This window comes from Rana temporaria, chromosome 7, assembly GCF_905171775.1.
Source record: "Rana temporaria chromosome 7, aRanTem1.1, whole genome shotgun sequence".
Taxonomy (NCBI): Eukaryota; Metazoa; Chordata; class Amphibia; order Anura; family Ranidae; genus Rana; species Rana temporaria.
In genome coordinates, this window is record NC_053495.1 from 139,039,735 (window position 1) to 139,058,276 (window position 18,542).

General features: G+C 44.9%; 1 protein-coding gene across 2 annotated transcripts in view; it reads left to right on the plus strand.

The window, feature by feature from the left end:
• The window catches only part of GLMN (glomulin, FKBP associated protein), a 124,595-nt gene extending 106,105 nt beyond the window's left edge, over positions 1–18,490 (plus strand). For both annotated transcript variants that reach the window (XM_040360031.1, XM_040360032.1), the window contains exons 12-19: positions 3,664–3,705; positions 3,804–3,877; positions 5,210–5,294; positions 7,222–7,331; positions 11,920–11,983; positions 15,114–15,237; positions 18,102–18,181; positions 18,305–18,490. In XM_040360031.1, the coding sequence (XP_040215965.1) occupies positions 3,664–3,705; positions 3,804–3,877; positions 5,210–5,294; positions 7,222–7,331; positions 11,920–11,983; positions 15,114–15,237; positions 18,102–18,181; positions 18,305–18,430 (705 nt within the window). In that variant the 3' untranslated portion in view covers positions 18,431–18,490. The remainder of the gene's footprint in view (positions 1–3,663; positions 3,706–3,803; positions 3,878–5,209; positions 5,295–7,221; positions 7,332–11,919; positions 11,984–15,113; positions 15,238–18,101; positions 18,182–18,304) is intronic.
• Positions 18,491–18,542: the final 52 nt, after the last annotated feature.

An 18,542-nucleotide genomic window follows, 5' to 3' on the forward strand; every position in this document is an offset into this window, starting at 1 on the left:
GCGGGCTAATCAGCGGGGTTTTCGGCGGGCTAATCAGTGGGGTTTTCGGCGGGGTTTTCAGCGGGGATCATCAGCGGGGACCATCGGCGGGCTAATCAGCGGGGTTTTCGGTGGGGTTTTCAGCGGGCTGGTCCTCGGCAGCATGGGAAGCAGGCTCCAGGAAGCTTAGCGCCATGTCCAGTGCACGGAGGTATGCCCACATGACGTCACTTCGTATTGCTCCGTGCACTGCATGCTCTCCTGAGTCAGATAACCAGTACAGTGTTACCTAATTGGTCGTTCCCTCACAAACATCTGTACAGAATCTGTACAGTAAACGGCAGTGCCATAAAAAAAAATTAAGCCATTTACAGTACGGTAACTCAGTAACTAAACTAAATATTTCACTACACTTTTGGGTCAGAATCTTTTTTTTTTTTTCTAATTTTTCTCCTCTAAAATCTAGGTGCGTCTTATGGTCCGAAAAATACGGTATTCATTGTAGCAATTGCATTTGCAGCCAAGAAGCGACTATAAAGCACAGGGGCTGCACAAGATTATTGTTTCTAAAATTTCTATGGAATGGGAGTTCTTAGAACTGTCTTGGTACTGTTATTTAATTTTCCTCCGGGTTGTGCTGTAAATTGCTCAGAAATTCAAGTGTTGTGGTGGAGATGAGGCGGTGTGAGGGGTTGAGCAAAGGTGCAGGCTGACAAAGGATCCAACACTTCTGCATTTACTGTATACGAGAAAGTGGGGAAAAGTGTAAGTCACAATATTGTATCGCTGCAAGGATTCAAATCTGAAACTCTGAGCTGGTGACAGGGCCTATTTAAGGAGGGCTGCTGGTCTGTATTCACAGTAGTAGCAAGGAAGAAATTGTGACACCCATCAAACACACACTGTGCCTTGGAAAAGTATTCATACCCCTTGAAATTTTCCAAACTTTGTCATGTTGCAACAAAAAACATACCATATTTGCTGGTGTATAAGACGACCCCCTAACTTTACAGATTTTTTGCCTGTAGTCACCGTATAAGACAACCCCCCTTCCAAAGCTTCCGACGCTTCATATTTCTTCCTTCTGGAGCCATATTCTTCTTCCTTCTTGCTGGAGCCATATTCTTCTTCCTTCTTGCTGGAGCTGGAGCCATATTCTTCTTCCTTCTTGCTGGAGCTGGAGCCATATTCGTCTTCCTTCTTGCTGGAGCTGGAGCCATATTCGTCTTCCTTCTTGCTGGAGCTGGAGCCATATTCTTCTTCCTTCTTGCTGGAGCTGGAGCCATATTCTTCTTCCTTCTTGCTGGAGCTGGAGCCATATTCGTCTTCCTTCTTGCTGGAGCTGGAGCCATATTCTTCTTCCTTCTTGCTGGAGCCATATTCTTCTTCCTTCTTGCTGGAGCCATATTCTTCTTCCTTCTTGCTGGAGCTGGGGCCATATTCTTCTTCCTTCTTGCTGGAGCTGGAGCCAATCACGGCGAGCAATGTATTCTATTAATGAATACAAAGCCTGCTTGGATTGGCAAAGGCTGTAATAACAGCACACGCCTCTCTGACTCTCAAAGCCAATCCGAGCAGGCTGCTGTATGTAGCCTGCTCGGATTGGCAGAGGTTGTTACTCCAATCCAAGCAGGCTCTGTATTCATTTGAATACATAGTTTACTGGGATTGGCTAAGCGGTCTATACTGTATGTAGCCAAAGCTACATACAGTATTACTGCACATCCAGCAGGCATCCAAACAGCTCACCTGGCGTATAAGACGACCCCTGCTTTTTGGCCATTTTTTTTAAGTGTAAAAGGTAGTCTTGTACGCCAGCAAATATAGTAAATGTTTTTATTGGGATTTTTTGTGATAAACCAACACAAAGTAGCACATAATTGTGAAGCGGAAGGGAAATTATAAATGGTCTTCAACATTTTTTACATATAAATATTTGAAAAGTGTGGAGTGCATTTGTATTCAGCCCCCTTGGCTCTGATTCCCCTAACTAAAATCTAGTGGGACCAATTGCCTTCAGAAGTCACCTAATTAGTAAATAGAGTCCACATGTGTGTAATTTAATCTCAGTATAAATACAGCTGTTCTGTGAAGCCCTCAGAAGTTTGTTAGAGAACCTGACCCAGACAGGTCAGGGATAAAGTTGCAGAGAAGTTTAAAGCAGGGTTAGGTTATAAAAAAAAAAAAATACCCCAAGCTTTGAACATCTCACAGAGCACAGTTCAATCCATCATGCGAAAATGGAAAGAGTATGGCACAACTGCAAACCTACCAAGACATTGCCATCCACCTAAACTGACAGGCCAGGCCAGAGAACATTGATCGGAGAACCTGCCAAGAGGCCCATGGTAACCCAATGTAGAGATCCACAGCTCAGGTGGGAGAATCTCTCCACAGGACAACTATTAGTCATGCGCTCCACAAATCTGGCCTTTATGGAAGATTGGCACGAAGAAAGCCATTGTGGAAAGAAAGCCATAAGACGTCCCGTTTGCAGTTTGCGACAAGCCATGTGGGGGGACAGCAAACATGTGGAAGAAGGTGCTCTGGTCAGATGAGACCAAAATTTAACTTTTTGACCTAAAAACAAAATGCTATGTGTGGTAGAAAACTAACACTGCACATCACCCTGAACAATGCATCCCTCCCCTGTGAAACATGGTGGTGGCATCATGTTGTGGGGATGCTTTTCTTCAGCAGGAACAGGGAAGCTGGTCAGAGTTTATGGGAAAATGGATGGAGCAAAATACAGGGCAATCTTCGAAGAAAACCTTTTAGAGGGCCAGATCCACAGAAGAATTACGCTGGCGTATCTATTGATACGCCGCGTAATTTCAAAGTTCCCGCGTCCTATCTTTGTTTTGTAAAACAAAGATACGACTGCATCTGGGCATGCGCCGTTAAAAAAAAAAACGTCATTTATGTCGGGTCACGACGTATTTACATAAAACATGCACCCATCACATCGATTTGAATTGCGCGCCCTTAAGCCGCCACAATTACACTACGCCGCCGTAACTTACGCCGCAACTTCTTTAAGGATAAGGAAAATACGCTGTAAGTTACGGCGGCGTAGTGTATCAGAGATGCGCTACGCCGGCCGCAACAATGCGCCGCGCTACGAGGATCTGGCCCAATATCTGCAACTAACTTGAGACTGGAGCGGAGGTTCACCTTCCAGCAGGACAACGACCCTAAACATACACCCAGAGCTACAATGGAAAGATTTAGATCAACGTATATTCATGTGTTAGAAAAAGTCAAAGTCCAGACCTAAATCCAGTTGAGAATCTGTGGCAAGACTTGAAAATTGCTGTCCATCCAATCTGGCCCTATTATGCAAAGAAGATTGGTCAAAAATGGCACTCTATATGTGCAAAGCTGGTAGAGACATCCCCCAAAAGACTTGCAGCTGTAATTGCAGTGTAAGGTGGTTTTACAAAGTATTGACTCAGAGGGGCTGAATACAAATGCATGCCATACTTTTCAGATCTTTATTTGTCAAAATGTGGAAAATATCAAGGTGTCTGAATACTTTTTCAAGGCAGAGGTTTAATTGGATCCATTATCCAGGTAGGTGGCTCCCTCTGTTACTGCAGATAAATATTTTTTTTTCTTTTTTGTGCGAAGAGTTATTGTTGTCCTTGCACTAAATCAGTACTTTGCTTCTGCCTTCTCTGTCAGGATTTGGTGAAGGTGATGACACTGTGTCCTATTGAACATCTGGTGAGTTGGACAAGCTGACGTAGGTGAAAATTGTACTGTATCTGCTATAAGAATGTAGTCTCATTATCTCTACTATAATCTCTGGATATTTCTTTTAGAGGAAGAAAAGTCTGACCATGTTACAGTTGGTGATTGACAAATTCTGTGTGGAAGGAAAATACAAATTATTTAGGTAAGGGTTTGACTAACCATACTAGAAACTCATGACTTGGAGCCAATTATCATCAAAGGACAAGTAATTTATATAATAATTATTTAAATTAACCGCTTCCCGTCCGCGCTATAGCCGAATGACGGCTACAGCGTGGACCTACTTTTCCGGGAGTCTCCGCGCGTGCTGTGATGACCTGAGACTTGGGTGACCACAGATCCGAGTAAGAGGCCGATCCCAGCCCCTTACCACGTGATCAGCTGTCAGCCAATGACAGCTGATCACGTGATGTAATGAAAGCTCGGTAATCGTGTGTTTTTTTTTTTTTATCTCCTCACGCCGACCGCGCCCTACGGCTGTGCTCTTAAAGGCAACGTACCTGTATGTGCCTGTACCCAACCGTGCCCCTCTGCCGACGTATATCGGCGAGAAGGGGTCCACAAGTGGTTAAGTGTCCCTCTAAATATGTTGTGCTAGCATTTGTAACCGCTCAGTTTGGAGAAGCTATCTGGACAGAAAGGTCGGCTTCTGTCGGACCGGCTTCCATACACACGGGCCGAATGTCGGCCAGCTTTTATTGCCCGACATTCGGCCTATGTGCGGGGCTTAGGACAGGCACGTGGAGACACTGTAGACCTGAATGATGATGGGGGGGGGGGCGGGGGCTAGTTGCCTATTTTCAAATATTTGTTTTTTAAGTGTTCTAAATATGTTGTGTTAGCATTTGTAAAAGCTCAGTTTGGAGAAGCTATCTGGAAAGAAAGGCCGGCTTCTGTTGGACCGGCTCCCATACACATGGGCCGAATGTCGGCCAGCTTTTATTGTCCCCCATTCGGCCTATGTGCGGGGCTTAGGACAGGCACGTGGAGACACTGTAGACTTGAATGATTTGGGGGCGGGGGCTAGTTGCCTATTTTCAAATATTCTTTTTTTAAGTGTTCTAAATATGTTGTGCTAGCATTTGTAACGGCTCAGTTGGGAGAAGCCATCTGGAAAGAAAGGCCGGCTCCCATACACACGGGCCGAATGTCGGCCAGCTTTTATTGTCCCCCCATTCGGCCTATGTGCGGGGCTTAGGACAGGCACGTGGAGGCACTGTAGACTTGAATGATTGAGGGCGGGGGCTAGTTGCCTATTTTCAAATATTTGTTTTTTAAGTGTTCTAAATATGTCGTGCTAGCATTTGTAACGGCTCAGTTGGGAGAAGCCATCTGGAAAGAAAGGAAATCCCATCACTTTCTACATTTACCAGTATTTTGCATATTTAGTTTAAACAGAAAAAATGGTTAAGGCCGAATTGGCTTCATGAAGTCTTTTAGCCATGATTTAACTAATAAGCTATTCTTTGCGCAGGTGTCTGCTGAAGACAAGTAATCATTCGGGTTTGGAGGGTTACACCATACAGAACATTAAGAACCAGATAGACTTGGCACTGAAGGTGAGAGGTGTTGAATCAATAGATCTATTTCTGTCATGAAAAGTAATATTATGAGCCCTTAACGTTATGGTAAAGGTCATTATTTGTTTTAATAACAAGCATGTTATACTTACCTTTTCTGTGCAATGGTTTTGTACAGAGCAGCCCCAATCCTCCTCTTCTGGGGTCCCCCGCCGATGCTCCTCCTCCATTCTGATTGCTCCATAGAAAGCCGCTTGCGATAGGGTAATTTGTGCTGGCTTGATCCAAAGTCGGGCTCTGTGTATTCATTGATCTGGGGACTTGATCTGGAGAGAGTCCCACCGTTGACAGCTATCAGGCAGTGTAGCTTAGGTGCAACTCTTTTCAGATCAATTGTCTTTTTTTTTTTTTTCTCTCTCTCTCTCTCCCTCCTTGATTGGTCACGTGTGGGGAGGATGGACCACATACCCCTCAAACCTTTGTGCACTGGTCCAAGTCATTTGGTGGAGGGGTGGGGTTATGGTGTGGGGTTGTTTTTAAGGGGCTGGGCTTGGCCCCTTAGTTCCAGTGAAGGGAACTCTTAAGGCGTCGGCATACAAAGACATTTTGGACAATTTCATGTTCCCCATTTTGTGGGAACAGTTTGGGGGATGGCCGCTTCTTGTTCCAACATGACTGCTCACCAGTGCACAATCCAGCATAATCCACCAAATGATTTGGACCAGTACACAAAGCAAGGTCCATAAAGACCTGGATGAGTGAGTTTGGGGTGGAGGAACTTGACTGAACTGCACAGAGTCCTGACCATAACCCGATAGAACACCTCTGGAATGAATTAGAGCGGAGACTGAGAGCCAGGCTTTCTCGTCCACATCAGTGCCTGACCTCACAAATGCACTTTTGGAAGAATGGTCAAACATTCCCATAGACACACTCCTAACATTTGTGGACAGCCTTCCCAGAGGTGGGCCAACTCAATATTGAACCCTACAGACCAAGACACCATTAAAGTTCATGTAAGGGCAGGTGTCGCAATACTTTTGATAATATAGTGTATTTATGAAAAGTTGCACAAATATTGTGTGGCATATACTGTACATTTGCAACTACCACAGTTTTCAGAGAATATAAATTGTTTTGGGAGTTTGAAGTACATTTTCATGTAAAAATGCATATTTTAGAATTGTGTGAAAAAAATGGTCCAGCAGCAAGCGAATGATCATCCAGTTGGGGGTTTAGCTGTACTGTAATTGACCAGTCTTTTTCACTCTATAAAAAACATAAAGCATACAGTACAAATGATTGTTTTTGCTTGCCATGATAAGTTTAGACTAATGCACTTGCTCTTGTGATTCGTCCTCTGCTGTACTATACATCTGCCTATTTTTATGAAGGAGACAACATATGTCAGAGTCCACAAATCTGCAGACTGTGCACCATCCCAGCCTGCTGTTTGGATTGCTAATGAATCTCACTCAAGTAATGGCATCCAGCTTAAAGTAAACACGTTGTAAAAGAAATATAGTGTCTGCAATTGCAAAACTCATTGCGGTTATGTCAACCCCCTGGCTTTAAAATTATACAAGATACTGATCCAGGAGGATGTGCAGTACTAAAGTGATAATAAACCCTTCCATAGTTCCACAGAAGTGACTAGCCTTAGGTGATGCAGTGTTGAATTAACGCCACCTACAAGTTGTACCTGTTTATCTGCAGGCCTCTCTCCTCTACAGCCTTCCCAAGTACACAGCTTAGATGGCATTTCTCAGCTTTCAGAAAGCAGGGGTCTGATGTCACACACTGCATAGAGCTGAGTGTAATCTGAGACCTGAGCAAAGGGAATGGACACACCCCTCTCTTCAGGCTTACTTGGAAACCTACTACTTGAGGATATGCTTTGTTAATTTTTCACAACCACTTTCACTTGTCATTTGAAAATTGTGATGTTTTATTTTTGGATTATTAGGCTGAGACCCAAAACAGGTGGTTCTTAGGGACTCGACTGACCCCACTTCTGCATATGGTACTTTTACTTCCTGAAGGAGCAGAAACTGATCTGCTGCAAAATTCTGACAGGTTGGTCTAATTAATGTTCAAATGTACATGTCATTAAAAGCTGCAAAAAGTACTCTGCTTATATTTTCCCTTCATAGTATTTTTTTTTAAATTAAGCTTTTTTCTGTTTTTATTTGCCAATATTTTATGGGAGTGTAATAGCATGTTTTTATTTATTTTTTTGCACTAAAAAGGTATGTGTTCTCATGGGGTGTATATGACCTTGGATGTATCAATTTGATGATAAATCATTGAGATGCACCTAAGCTCAAATTACAAATATACAAAGACTGATAGGAAAATCAAAAAGCCAATAAAAAATGGAGGATAGATCAACCTAATGAAAAGATAAAGTGGAGTTCCACCCAACAGTGGAACTTCTGCTTATCTGTCTCCACCCGGCTCTGGTGCCGCATTCGGGAGGGAGGGAGTGGGTACCTGTTTGACAGGTACCTTGTCCCCACTTCTGTCGGACCTCACGCGGCTAGGTCCGTCAGAAGTCCGGCTCCCTACTCCTTCCCCTACTGTTGGGCCAGTAGGAGAGCGCAGTACATGAAGCCGAAAGGCGGCGGCGGCAGCAGCATTCAACAGCCGATGGAAGCATTGGATGCAGTGCCGTCGTCGCTGGACTCCAGGACAGGTAAGTGTCCTAATATTAATTCAACAGCTACACATGTATGTGTGTAGCTGCTGACTTTTGATTTTTTTGAGGGGAAGACTGGAACACCGCTTTAAATTATCAAAAAATGATAGATAAAAGGTGTGTCGTAATAGATGGGGAGGAGCAACTCACTTGCTGTAAAAGATGTGGTGATACTAGCAATGCTGGAGACCTATAAGAGGGCAGGATCCAGGCTGTGAATGATATAAAATGGGGAGGAAAAAGAATGAATAACAGAGGTTGACTGCTGTACAGAAAAGCAAGGGAAGAGGCGCCTCTAAGTGTAGATGTTTTAACGTAATTTAATATGTAAAAGAGTACAGGCAACGCGCTCCTTTATCAAGCTTGATAAAGGAGCGCGACTGCCGCACCACCGCAGTTCGTACGCTCAGGAAACGCGTCGCAAAATCCAGTGACATCACCAGTGCCATCCTACTGCTACAAACACCTCCACTTTGTTTGACTGGCCTACAAGCTTTCTTCCCCACGGCCGCCGGCCTCAACACCCTACAGCGGTGAAAGACAGCTTCGCTCAGCACAAGTGCCCAGCAGGAGAAGGACCACAAGTGGCAGAACTGATGACCACCTCTAAAGAAACCTGTACAATGCCTATTTTTAACTTCCTAAATGTGAGTTGCCTGTACTCTTTTACATATTAAATTACGTTAAAACATCTACACTTAGAGGCGCCTCTTCCCTTGCTTTTTTGTTACAGTCTCGGAACAGCCCTGAGGTTATAGTTGTGACCTTGTGAACTCTCATCCATCCATCCCCGGATTTTTCCAAACCCCCCCCCCCCCCCCCCCCCCCATCCTCTACCTGGAGCATTAGACTCTTCCTGTACTGTGCAAATCTCATGCACACTATCTATTTATTTATATATATTTTACATATATATATTTTACATATATATTTATTTACTATCACCTTCATTGTTGCATAATATTAAGGAATCGTTGTATTCAGAATTTGCACATTTTTCTCCTTGTATACTGTATGACTGCTGTACAGGGCTGTGCCTGAATGAAGCAGACGAATGTGACAGTTGTGACATAAAATGTTACAAGGACAATTGGTTGTGGCAACCTAAGGAACAAGTAAAAACGGGCCGATAACTGCAATGTGTGTGCATAAGCAATATGGGATAGAGCAGATGGCCATAACTAGACCGTAAGATGAATCGGGGAGAGCGGAGTGTTGACCAGTGAACCAGATGTGTTACCAATGCAGAAGAATATTGAAACAGAGGGAGAGAGAAGAATCTGAGGCATGCCAGAACTAAACCAACTGTCACTACTGGGCTGAAGGGAAGGGAGCCAAAAGCAAGAAGGAGAGGGGACAGTGCAGAAGAAAAAGCCGATGAAGGGGAGAGAGTGGCAGAACTTTGGACCAGCAAAGTGAAACTATGAATAGGGACGGGGTGGAGATTAAAGCAGAACTTTACCCATCAACCAACCATGCCAACTTGATAAAAAAATTACTGTTCTTTAGCAAGGAACATACATTCGACGTTAAAGCGGAGTTCCACCCAAAAGTGGAACTTCTGCTTTAATCACTGCTCACCCCCTTACATGACACATTTGGCATGTCATTTTTTTGGGGGCGTGGGGGCTTCGGTAGGAGTGGGACTTCTTGTCCCACTTTCGCCCAGGGACCACCTCTGCGACTTCTCTTCTTGCCTTAGGCAGCCCCTCCCTTTAGGTGATCTCCAGGGACACATGACAGGTTCCAGGAGATCGCCTGTCCATTCATAGAGCTCAGCACGACTCGCGCATGCGCAGTGAGTGCCCGGTTGTGAAAGCTGTCATGGCTGGGTGCCCACACTATGAGAGAGAGACTCTGGGTGGCCGCGTCGCTGGACCATGGAGCAGGTAAGTGTCTGTTTATTAAAAGTCAGCAGCTACAAAAAGTGTTTAGTAAACCTAAAAAAAGTCTGTAACCTCCCTTTAATGATTATGCAACCAAAATGTGTGTGTGCTGTATATTGGTCCTGTTTCTTCTTGCTGGAGGCCACCATTTTTCTGAAGCCCAAAGCCCCCAAGCAGCAGTAACTCATAAAGCGGAACTTAACCCATTGATTTTAATAGTTTTAAAAAAAAATTACACTCCTGGAATGCCGGGATTGCTAGCTGTCACATTTGCTTGTGTCCTCAACCAAACTGTCAAACGGAAGCAGCTTCCTTGGCTGTAAAGGATAGGAGGGTTTAATTTCGCTGTACAGCTGTCAGCAGATCGGCAAACTCGGCAGTGCCTAAAAATGGAGATCAACTGAGCATGTGCAGAGCAGGGTGAGGAAGTGTATTACTGGATTTGAAACGGCATAGGCGCTCATTTTGAATGTTTTACATAGCTATACTTGCAAAGGGGGCCAGCCTGAATTGATCTAGCAGGACCTCATTTTCTGACTAAAGTTCTACTTTAAGAGAGTTCTCAGAGAAATGTAACTGGAGGCAATGACTGTGAGGATCTACTGTTGAGGGAATGACCCCATGGGTCAGATTGCTGCATTGAGCCAATACCAAGTAAAAGGGACCAGGGGAGAAAGACAAATAAGGGAGATAGAGTGGCCAGGCAGTAGAAAGGAGAAGGAGGTAGATTGAGAGAATGCTTGGAGATCTATAAGAGAAAAGGAATGCTGGTCTGTCACATCTGATCACACATCACATACTGCCGTTATGAGTTGGGACTGGTATTTGGCACCCAAAATTCAAATTGATGTGGATGTTTTTGTATTTTTATTTTAGATGTATCCCAATGATTCTCAATACCTACTCCAGAGTTTGACAACCTGCCATTTTGTCTAGGTCTTCTTCTTATGATGCTATATGCTGTTCCGAAGTTATTTCCCGGAATCACAAGCACAGAAATGAAGCTCTTGATTACAACCTCTTTATTAATAATAAACTCATTTGAACAGTATTGGCCCCAAGACAGAAGCCTGGGGCATGCCACTCACAACTTTAGCCCATTCAGAGAATAAGTCATTTATGGCTACATCCTGTAACCATTCATGTAACCAATTTCTTCCGGTCCTAAGGTGACAACCTTACTATGCAGCGTTTTTGCCCTAGGACACAGAGGGGGTTATTTACTTAAACTTAAGAGTGAAAAATCTGGTGCAACTCTACATAGAAACCAATCCGCTTTCATTGCCAAAGCTTAAAGAGGAAGTAAACCCTCTCTAAAAAAAAAAAAAACACCATGGAAGACAAAGGCGTAATGAGCTAGTATGCATAGCATGCTAGCTCATTATGAATTACTTACCTGAGATTGAAGCCCCCGCAGCGTCCTCATTCCCCTCCCCTGTCACCGCCATCTCTCCCGGAGTGACTTCCGGGTATCGCAGCTCTGGTGCGTGGGATCCGCCAATCCCGACACGCTCATAGTGCGCCGTAGACATCGGTGCCTGTAAATTCTGAAAATGTCTCCTAAACCTTTTAGGTTTTCTTGCACCTACAGGTAAGCCTTAATCTAGGCTTACCTGCAGGTTAAAGTGGTTGTAATGGGTTTACAACTACTTTAACTGAACAAGCTGAGGTTTGAAGCCTGATTCTTAGTGCACCAGCTTTAGTAAATCTACCCCAATGTGTAATAGAACTCTATAACGTCTTTGCTCCAGAACGGGGGAAGATTATATTTTTATAGTTCACATAGATGGCAGGGAACAATGCTAGCTGATAAACAGTCCAGTGGCAGAGAATACAGGTTATCAGCTTACAAGATTTCTGGCTTAACAGCTAATTTTTTTCTGTCATCCAACGGATATAATAAAACACTTTCAATGATATATTTAACACTCCACAGGGAGAGAAAAAGCGAAATTATTGGCGTTTTATACGCACTTTAATTGGAGACCTTCCTCTGTTGCTGTGTCCAGTAAAGATGAGGGATTATTTATTTGGTTATGTTTTTACACTAAATGTCTTTTATTTCTGTTTACCCATACAGAATTATGGCTTCCCTCAACCTTCTGAGGTACTTGGTTATCAAGGATGATGAATTTATTAATGAAGTAAGTAATAGTCTTATACTTGTGACCATTCGATTGCTGTATATTCTTTATAAAAGCATTCTAAGTACAAATTAATCAGATGCAGCTTTCCTCTAGGGCAGGGCCCTCCAAATGTTCTAAACAAGGGTCAGTTTACTGTCCTTCAGACTTAAGGAGGGGCTGGACTTGTGGCTATTTGGAGTAGAAAAGGTCCCAAAGTCGGTGGAATTATACAAGGCCCTATTTTTGGTGTCAGTAGGAGAAATGATGCCCCATCATAGGAGAATTGGTGTAATTGGGAAGAATTGTGCCCCAATTTTGGTGTCTTTGGGGTGCATTTTGCCCCAGTGTTGACATATTTGGGGGGCATTGTGCCCAATTGTTATTGGGAGGAATACTCCCCCTCCATTGATGTCAGTGGGGGAAATTGTGGATGAAAATAGTGCCCCAAGGACCAGATAAAAACAAGCAAAGGGCTGCATCTGGCCCCCAGGCCACAGTTTGGAGACCGCTGCTTTAGAGCAGCCTGGTCTGGGCTTGCTGACCCACTATTCCAGAGCATCACACAGAGTGCAATGCAAAGGGACTACTTGTAATGTTGGAGCTGTAGTAGGGAGCAAGAGATGAATAAGCCAATGCCTCCTCTGTAGTGCTGGCTCCTGTCCCATGAGGAGTGATACCAACTGCACTCCATCTCTTCTCTCTGCTAGCGGTCTCCAGAGTGGTGCCAGAAGCAGGTAAGAAGCAATACACTGGGCATAATAGTATAGGGCTGCTTTTACACTGAAAAGTTCTGCGGTTTACCCACACAGTGGGTACAGTGCAGTGTACCTGCTTGTTTGCTGCACTTGGCCATAGACTTCTATTATATTCTGCAGGTTTGGTGCATTTTCTGGATGCAGGAGTTTTGGTGCACTTTCAGAAAGTGCATCACACCTGCAAGATATAATAGACTATGGCAAAGGGCAGGTAACCCAGGAAAGTTGCAGATGCACTGCACCCATGGTACAGGTAAACCGCAGCACATCAGTGTGAAAGCAACCTTTTAGGGGGCTCAGAACAGTAAAGGCTCATTTACATTTGCAGTTTGGGGGGTGGTAGTGTATCCCCCCCGCCCCCCCACCTACAAACCTTTTAGCTGAAGGGGCCACATGTCGCAGCAGGAGTTATACACCCTGTCATGGTTGGTGGATGTAGCACCTGTCAAACATGACCCATTCAAGTAAATAAGGCATCTCTGTAAGGGCCCTGCAACCTTGTGCAGTACAGCAAACAAGGGGTTAAAGAAGGCAGCATTGTGCTACTATAACCCCTTGGACCCCACAGAAGCATGCAGTTGCAGGACACTTGCACAGTAGCCCCATTTACTTGAATGGGTCGCGATTGGAAGGCGGTAGCACACACCAAAAGCAACAAGGGGCTTAATGTGTATACCTTTTGGCTGCTGCATCAGTTTCTAAAGAGGGCAACTCAACCACAGGGTTTTACCACTCGCCACATTTTATTGTAAACTAAGGGGCTCATTTACAAATGTAGCAGGCACTGCTGCTCCTGTGAAAAGCGATCCGAGTGTGTTTGACAAGTGGTGAGATGCGATATGCTGCCGCCTCACCACCTGATTTAAACCAACGCGATTGCGAGATGCTAGTACGGCAATTCGAAGTTTAAATCGGGTGTGAGGAGGCAACATTGTGCCCGGTGATCTTTGACTTCTCCAATGTTGTTCAGGTAGGTCGCCACCTCTGTAAGGTTTGCATACCCCTGCTGTAGAGTATTCTTTTGATTCTTTTAACCCAAGTAATGGCACCCCACAATGGGGAGCCCTCACTGCTTACAGACGCATAGCACCACTGCCCTTATCCATAGGCTGAACTGAATTGTCTGAGATTTACCCAGGACTGGCTTAGGGAATAATAACCGTCTTGAGGCAGTCCCCGTCCACTTGTCAGTTTGTTACACATATAGTCAGGTTTGCTCACAACAGCAACAATGGAAGGAGGCTGTAAGCAAGCGATTCTATATTTTACATGTTACTGTAATAGACTATGGGTGCCAAAGAAATGTTTCAATATTGTATTGCATGTGCCTATTTTCCTGCGAAATCCGCTTTCCTTTATCGCTGTACTTGTTTCAGGTCAGTGCCTTAGAACGCTAAACTAAGCCAACTGGCATTTTCACAAGGAACAGTCAGCAACAACAGCCTTCATATTTTCTAAGTATGTTTACCATAAAGGTGAACGTTCTATTAAAATGCTAGCATGAAGTATTTTTTAATTGCAGAAAACACGTACTTTGTCTCTTGCAATAAAGCTAGCACAGCTCGGGGTCCAATCTCCGCATGCTGTGGTGCAGGATGAACAAACTCATGTGTGCATACAGAGGAGTTGTGTCATCTTGGGCCAGCCTATCATGATGTCCTAGGACTCTGAACCTGGAAGAACAGGTGAAGAAGGAAGCGTCGTCAGGGGCTTTTATTGCTGGAGAGCAGATAGAATACTGCAGACTTTCAGGAGTACACCTAGCTAACCTGCAAATTTAAATAAAAAAAACTTACAAAGGGCAAGCCTAGTACACACACGGCTCGAATGTTGAGGGGCATGAGGCGGTTCTATAGAAACCGTCCGATATTCTGCCCGTGTACTGCTGTCGGTCCGACAAAAGTCAGCTGTGCTGCTGGCTTCTGTCGAAGGGGCATGACTGAAAAAGGTCTGCCGGTCAGCTCGCAATCAGCGCTCTCAGCCCCCCCTGTAAGAACACAATAGAACTGCAGGGGAGATTGCTGTATTAATGTTGGATAGTTAGCATAGCGACTCTTCCTGGGCTGTCAGTTTTTTTCCGTTCAGCCCTGCTGGCTTGAACAGAGAAAAAAAATACTGTGTACTAGGCTCATGTAGGGCCCCCCCCCCCCTCCTCAAGCATCACACTCCCCTGTAGTTCTGCAGGTGGCTATATCCATAAATGGCTACAGATGCCTAGGTAATTCAGCAATAAATACACACAAACCATAAATGATCTAGCTTTCTGCTGTTGTAAGCACAGGTCCACAGTGGCTGTATGGCAAACACTGACCTGACTGCGTTTCTAGTCAAACATTTCTCATTTGGTGAAATAAAATATACTAATAATTTTCTTTGTTTTTCCATTTGTCCAGACTGGAGTATGGACCGAACTACAGAAAATTGAACTGCGATTTCTGAGACCTCTTCACACCGGCCTTAACATGTCCAGAGCTCATTACGAAGCAGAGATAAAAAACACAATTGACAAAAAGAAAGGTGAGAACAAAGTCATCCCCAATAGACTGTATTTACAAAAGCATTTCATGAGTGTTCTGTTCATTACTGTGCATTCTGTTTTCTTTTTTCCTATGATTACAAATCCATTCTTTCAACACATGCAGCTAAGGCTTGGCCATACAATAGATGGTTTGAGTCTTGACCGATTTAGCAGGGACTAGCTGAGATTTGAACCATCTATGGGCAGGCTCAACTTGGGTACAACCATCATGTCAGATTTCTAGCATGCCATGATTGCCAGTGGCTATAGCTGCTAGCAATAATAATTGTGTTCTCCCAGCAGGGACGGATCCCCACGCCCCGCCACCATGAGAACACAATAGCTCAGCGAGAGGGATTCCTTCATCAACACTGACTGTGGTGATGGGGGGGGTAATTGAGCGATCTTTCTGTGGTTGCAGGAAAGAAAATCGCATAATCTATATAATATGGGGTCAAACCTAATACACTTTCAATTTGTATGTGTGACTTTGGGTTGGGGGTTTGTGGGGCTCAGCTAGCCCTGGGGAGGTTCTGGAGGCTCCTTGTCCAGCTTCCCAACGTCTCTTATGTGTAGATCACACTGTGTCTCTAATTGGGGCACAGGGTGAATGAGAAACCCAGTCTGATCGGTGCTAGTCAGATTCAATGCTGTATACATTGTATATATTTGTGTACTATTTTCTGTGATGGGGTGGGGTGTGACTGCTGTATTTTATTGTCTATTGCTTAACGATGGCCTTTGTCTGGATAAGTAAATTGTGTTAATCTTGTCTGAGGCAGCTTTCCATTCACCTTTTATTAAGTGTGCTAATGAACTCACCTGTTGTCTGCTAAGGGATGTATTGACACTCAGAATAATGTGTATTGGGGGCTCTTTATGTAACCATTGTGGGTGGATCCGGGTCATTGTTCATGTGGTTACTAGGGGTGCGACGGATCACAGTTGATCCGTGATCCAAACGGTCACCCCCTTCGGATCGGAACACACTGTGATCCGCGGATTGCCACGGCTCCGGAGCTAGGCCGAAGCCGCAGCCTTTCCTAATGTTACGGCGGCGGCTCCGGGGCTAGGCCGAAGCCGCAGCCTTTCCTAATGTTATGGCCGTGACCATAACGCTAGGAAAGGCCGCGGCTTCGGCCTAGCTCCGGAGCCGCAGGATTAACATTAGGAAAGGCCGTGGCTTCGGCCTAGCTCCGGAGCCGCGGCTATCCTGGTACACCCGGCCGTGGCCCTCCTCTGTTTACACCCACAGAGGAGGAGCCCGCACTCGTGGGACACACCGCTCGGGGATTGTCTGTCGGTACTACCTGGAGGGGTGGGTCTCTGTACTGAGAGGAGGGGGGTCATTGTACTGAGAGGAGGGGGGTCACTGTACTGAGGAGGGGGGTCACTGTACTGAGAGGAGGGGGGGTCACTGTACTGAGAGGAGGGGGGGTCACTGTACTGAGAGGAGGGGGGGTCACTGTACTGAGAGGAGGGGGGGTCACTGTATTGAGAGAAGGGGGGGTGTCACTGTACTGAGAGGAGGGGGGGGTCTCTGTACTGAGAGGAGGGGGGGGGTCTCTGTACTGAGAGGAGGGGGGTCTCTGTACTAAGAGGAGGGGGTGGGTGTCTGCACCGAGAGGGTACTATAGTTGGTGGGGGGGGGGGGAGATGTGGATATTACAGCGGGGGAGATTTTCTTTATTTTTTATTTTTTTTCGATCCGAAAAATGATCCGATCCGTGGAACGATCCGAACCGTGAGTTTTTTGATCCGTTGCACCCCTAGTGGTTACTGCCGTATTCAAGTGTATATAAAGAGCCTGCATTCCTTCCAATAAAGTTCATATTCCTGCTTGAACCTCAACACTGAGCTTAGTCTCGTATTTGGGGGGAGAATTATTCATATGGGTTTCTTCTTCGGCTGGTTGGAGTGTTGGTAGCTGCCTTTGTGTTCGGGAATGGAATATCCTAAACTACTTTAAAGCCTTGTACACACGACCGGTTTTCCCGGCAGGAAAACTGCCAGGAGAGCATTTGGCCGGGAATCCCGGCCGTGTGTATGCTCCCTAGCAGTTTTCCCATCAGGAAAACAGCCGGGAATCCCGACGGGAAAATAGAGAACCTGCTCTCTATTTTTCCATCGGGAATCCTGGCAGATTGTTTCCTGCCGAGAAAACCGGTCGTCTGTATGCTTACCTGCAGGGTAGAAAAAACACACATGCTCTAAAACTTTGACGCATTCGTGGTAGCATACAACGTTGGGCTGGGGTGTAGCAAGATGGCGGTGACTGAATCTAATGTGACGAGACATAGGCTCATCGTAGTCCATGACGTCACCGCGTTTTTGCCATTCAAAAGAACAGCAGGTTTTTGTGTGGCCGTGTATCAACGGCTTTTCAGGGCAAGCCTGCTAGGAATCCCGTCAAGAAAACCAACGTTTCCCCCCCCCCCCCCCCGATGGGATTCCCGGTCGTGTGTACAGGGCTTAACCCCTTTCATACTCAGGGTGTCGTTACAGTATGCAATCAGACAGGTCTTTGCAACTACATAGTTGGAGGTAAATTTAAAAGGACATTGAATGTATGACCAGTTTTTAGTAAAAATTATAAACTTTTTCTGTACACTTTCCTTTTGATTTACCTTCAATTATGTAGTACAAGGGCCTGCCTGATTGGATACAAAATGGAAATGTTTAGGTTTGACCTCATAATCTGTGGTTTTGGTCAATCTAAAGGATTGTATGACCAGCTTTAGTTGCAACTATTTGTATCACCATTCTAGAAACAGCTTCTGTTTCTATTCAGTCTGCTAGAATAGATGATGATATTGCTTTGACACCTCTGGCTGATGTATTTGATGAATGCTGTGTGTTACAGGGCCACATTCTAAGACGGTTTGTTCTATGTCCGCTGGAGGGACCAAGTTACCTGACATGACTCCTGAAATGCAGCTTCAGGTACGCTATTTTGCTAGCTGTGTGCAGTTGCCTGGCTGTGATCACTATGTTTTAGATTATGCCCTGCGAAGTGTTGTGTCATTGCGCTTATCTAAACAACATTAACTGTTTTTGACATTTTAGGTTCTACAGTCAGCTCTTTTCACATTTGATTTAATGGAAAGTGTCCTAGCCAGAGTCGAAGAGCTCATTGAAGTGAAACTAAAATCTGCACCAGAGGAGAAAATTGGGTCAAGCAAAGATGTTTAGCTCGTTCTGTCCTGTATTTATCATCAACTCTTAGGCAATAAAAATTTTATATGATGATGATTTAGCTGATTTTTCACTATACACGTTCAAGTTTCTGAAAGTGTTTTAAAAT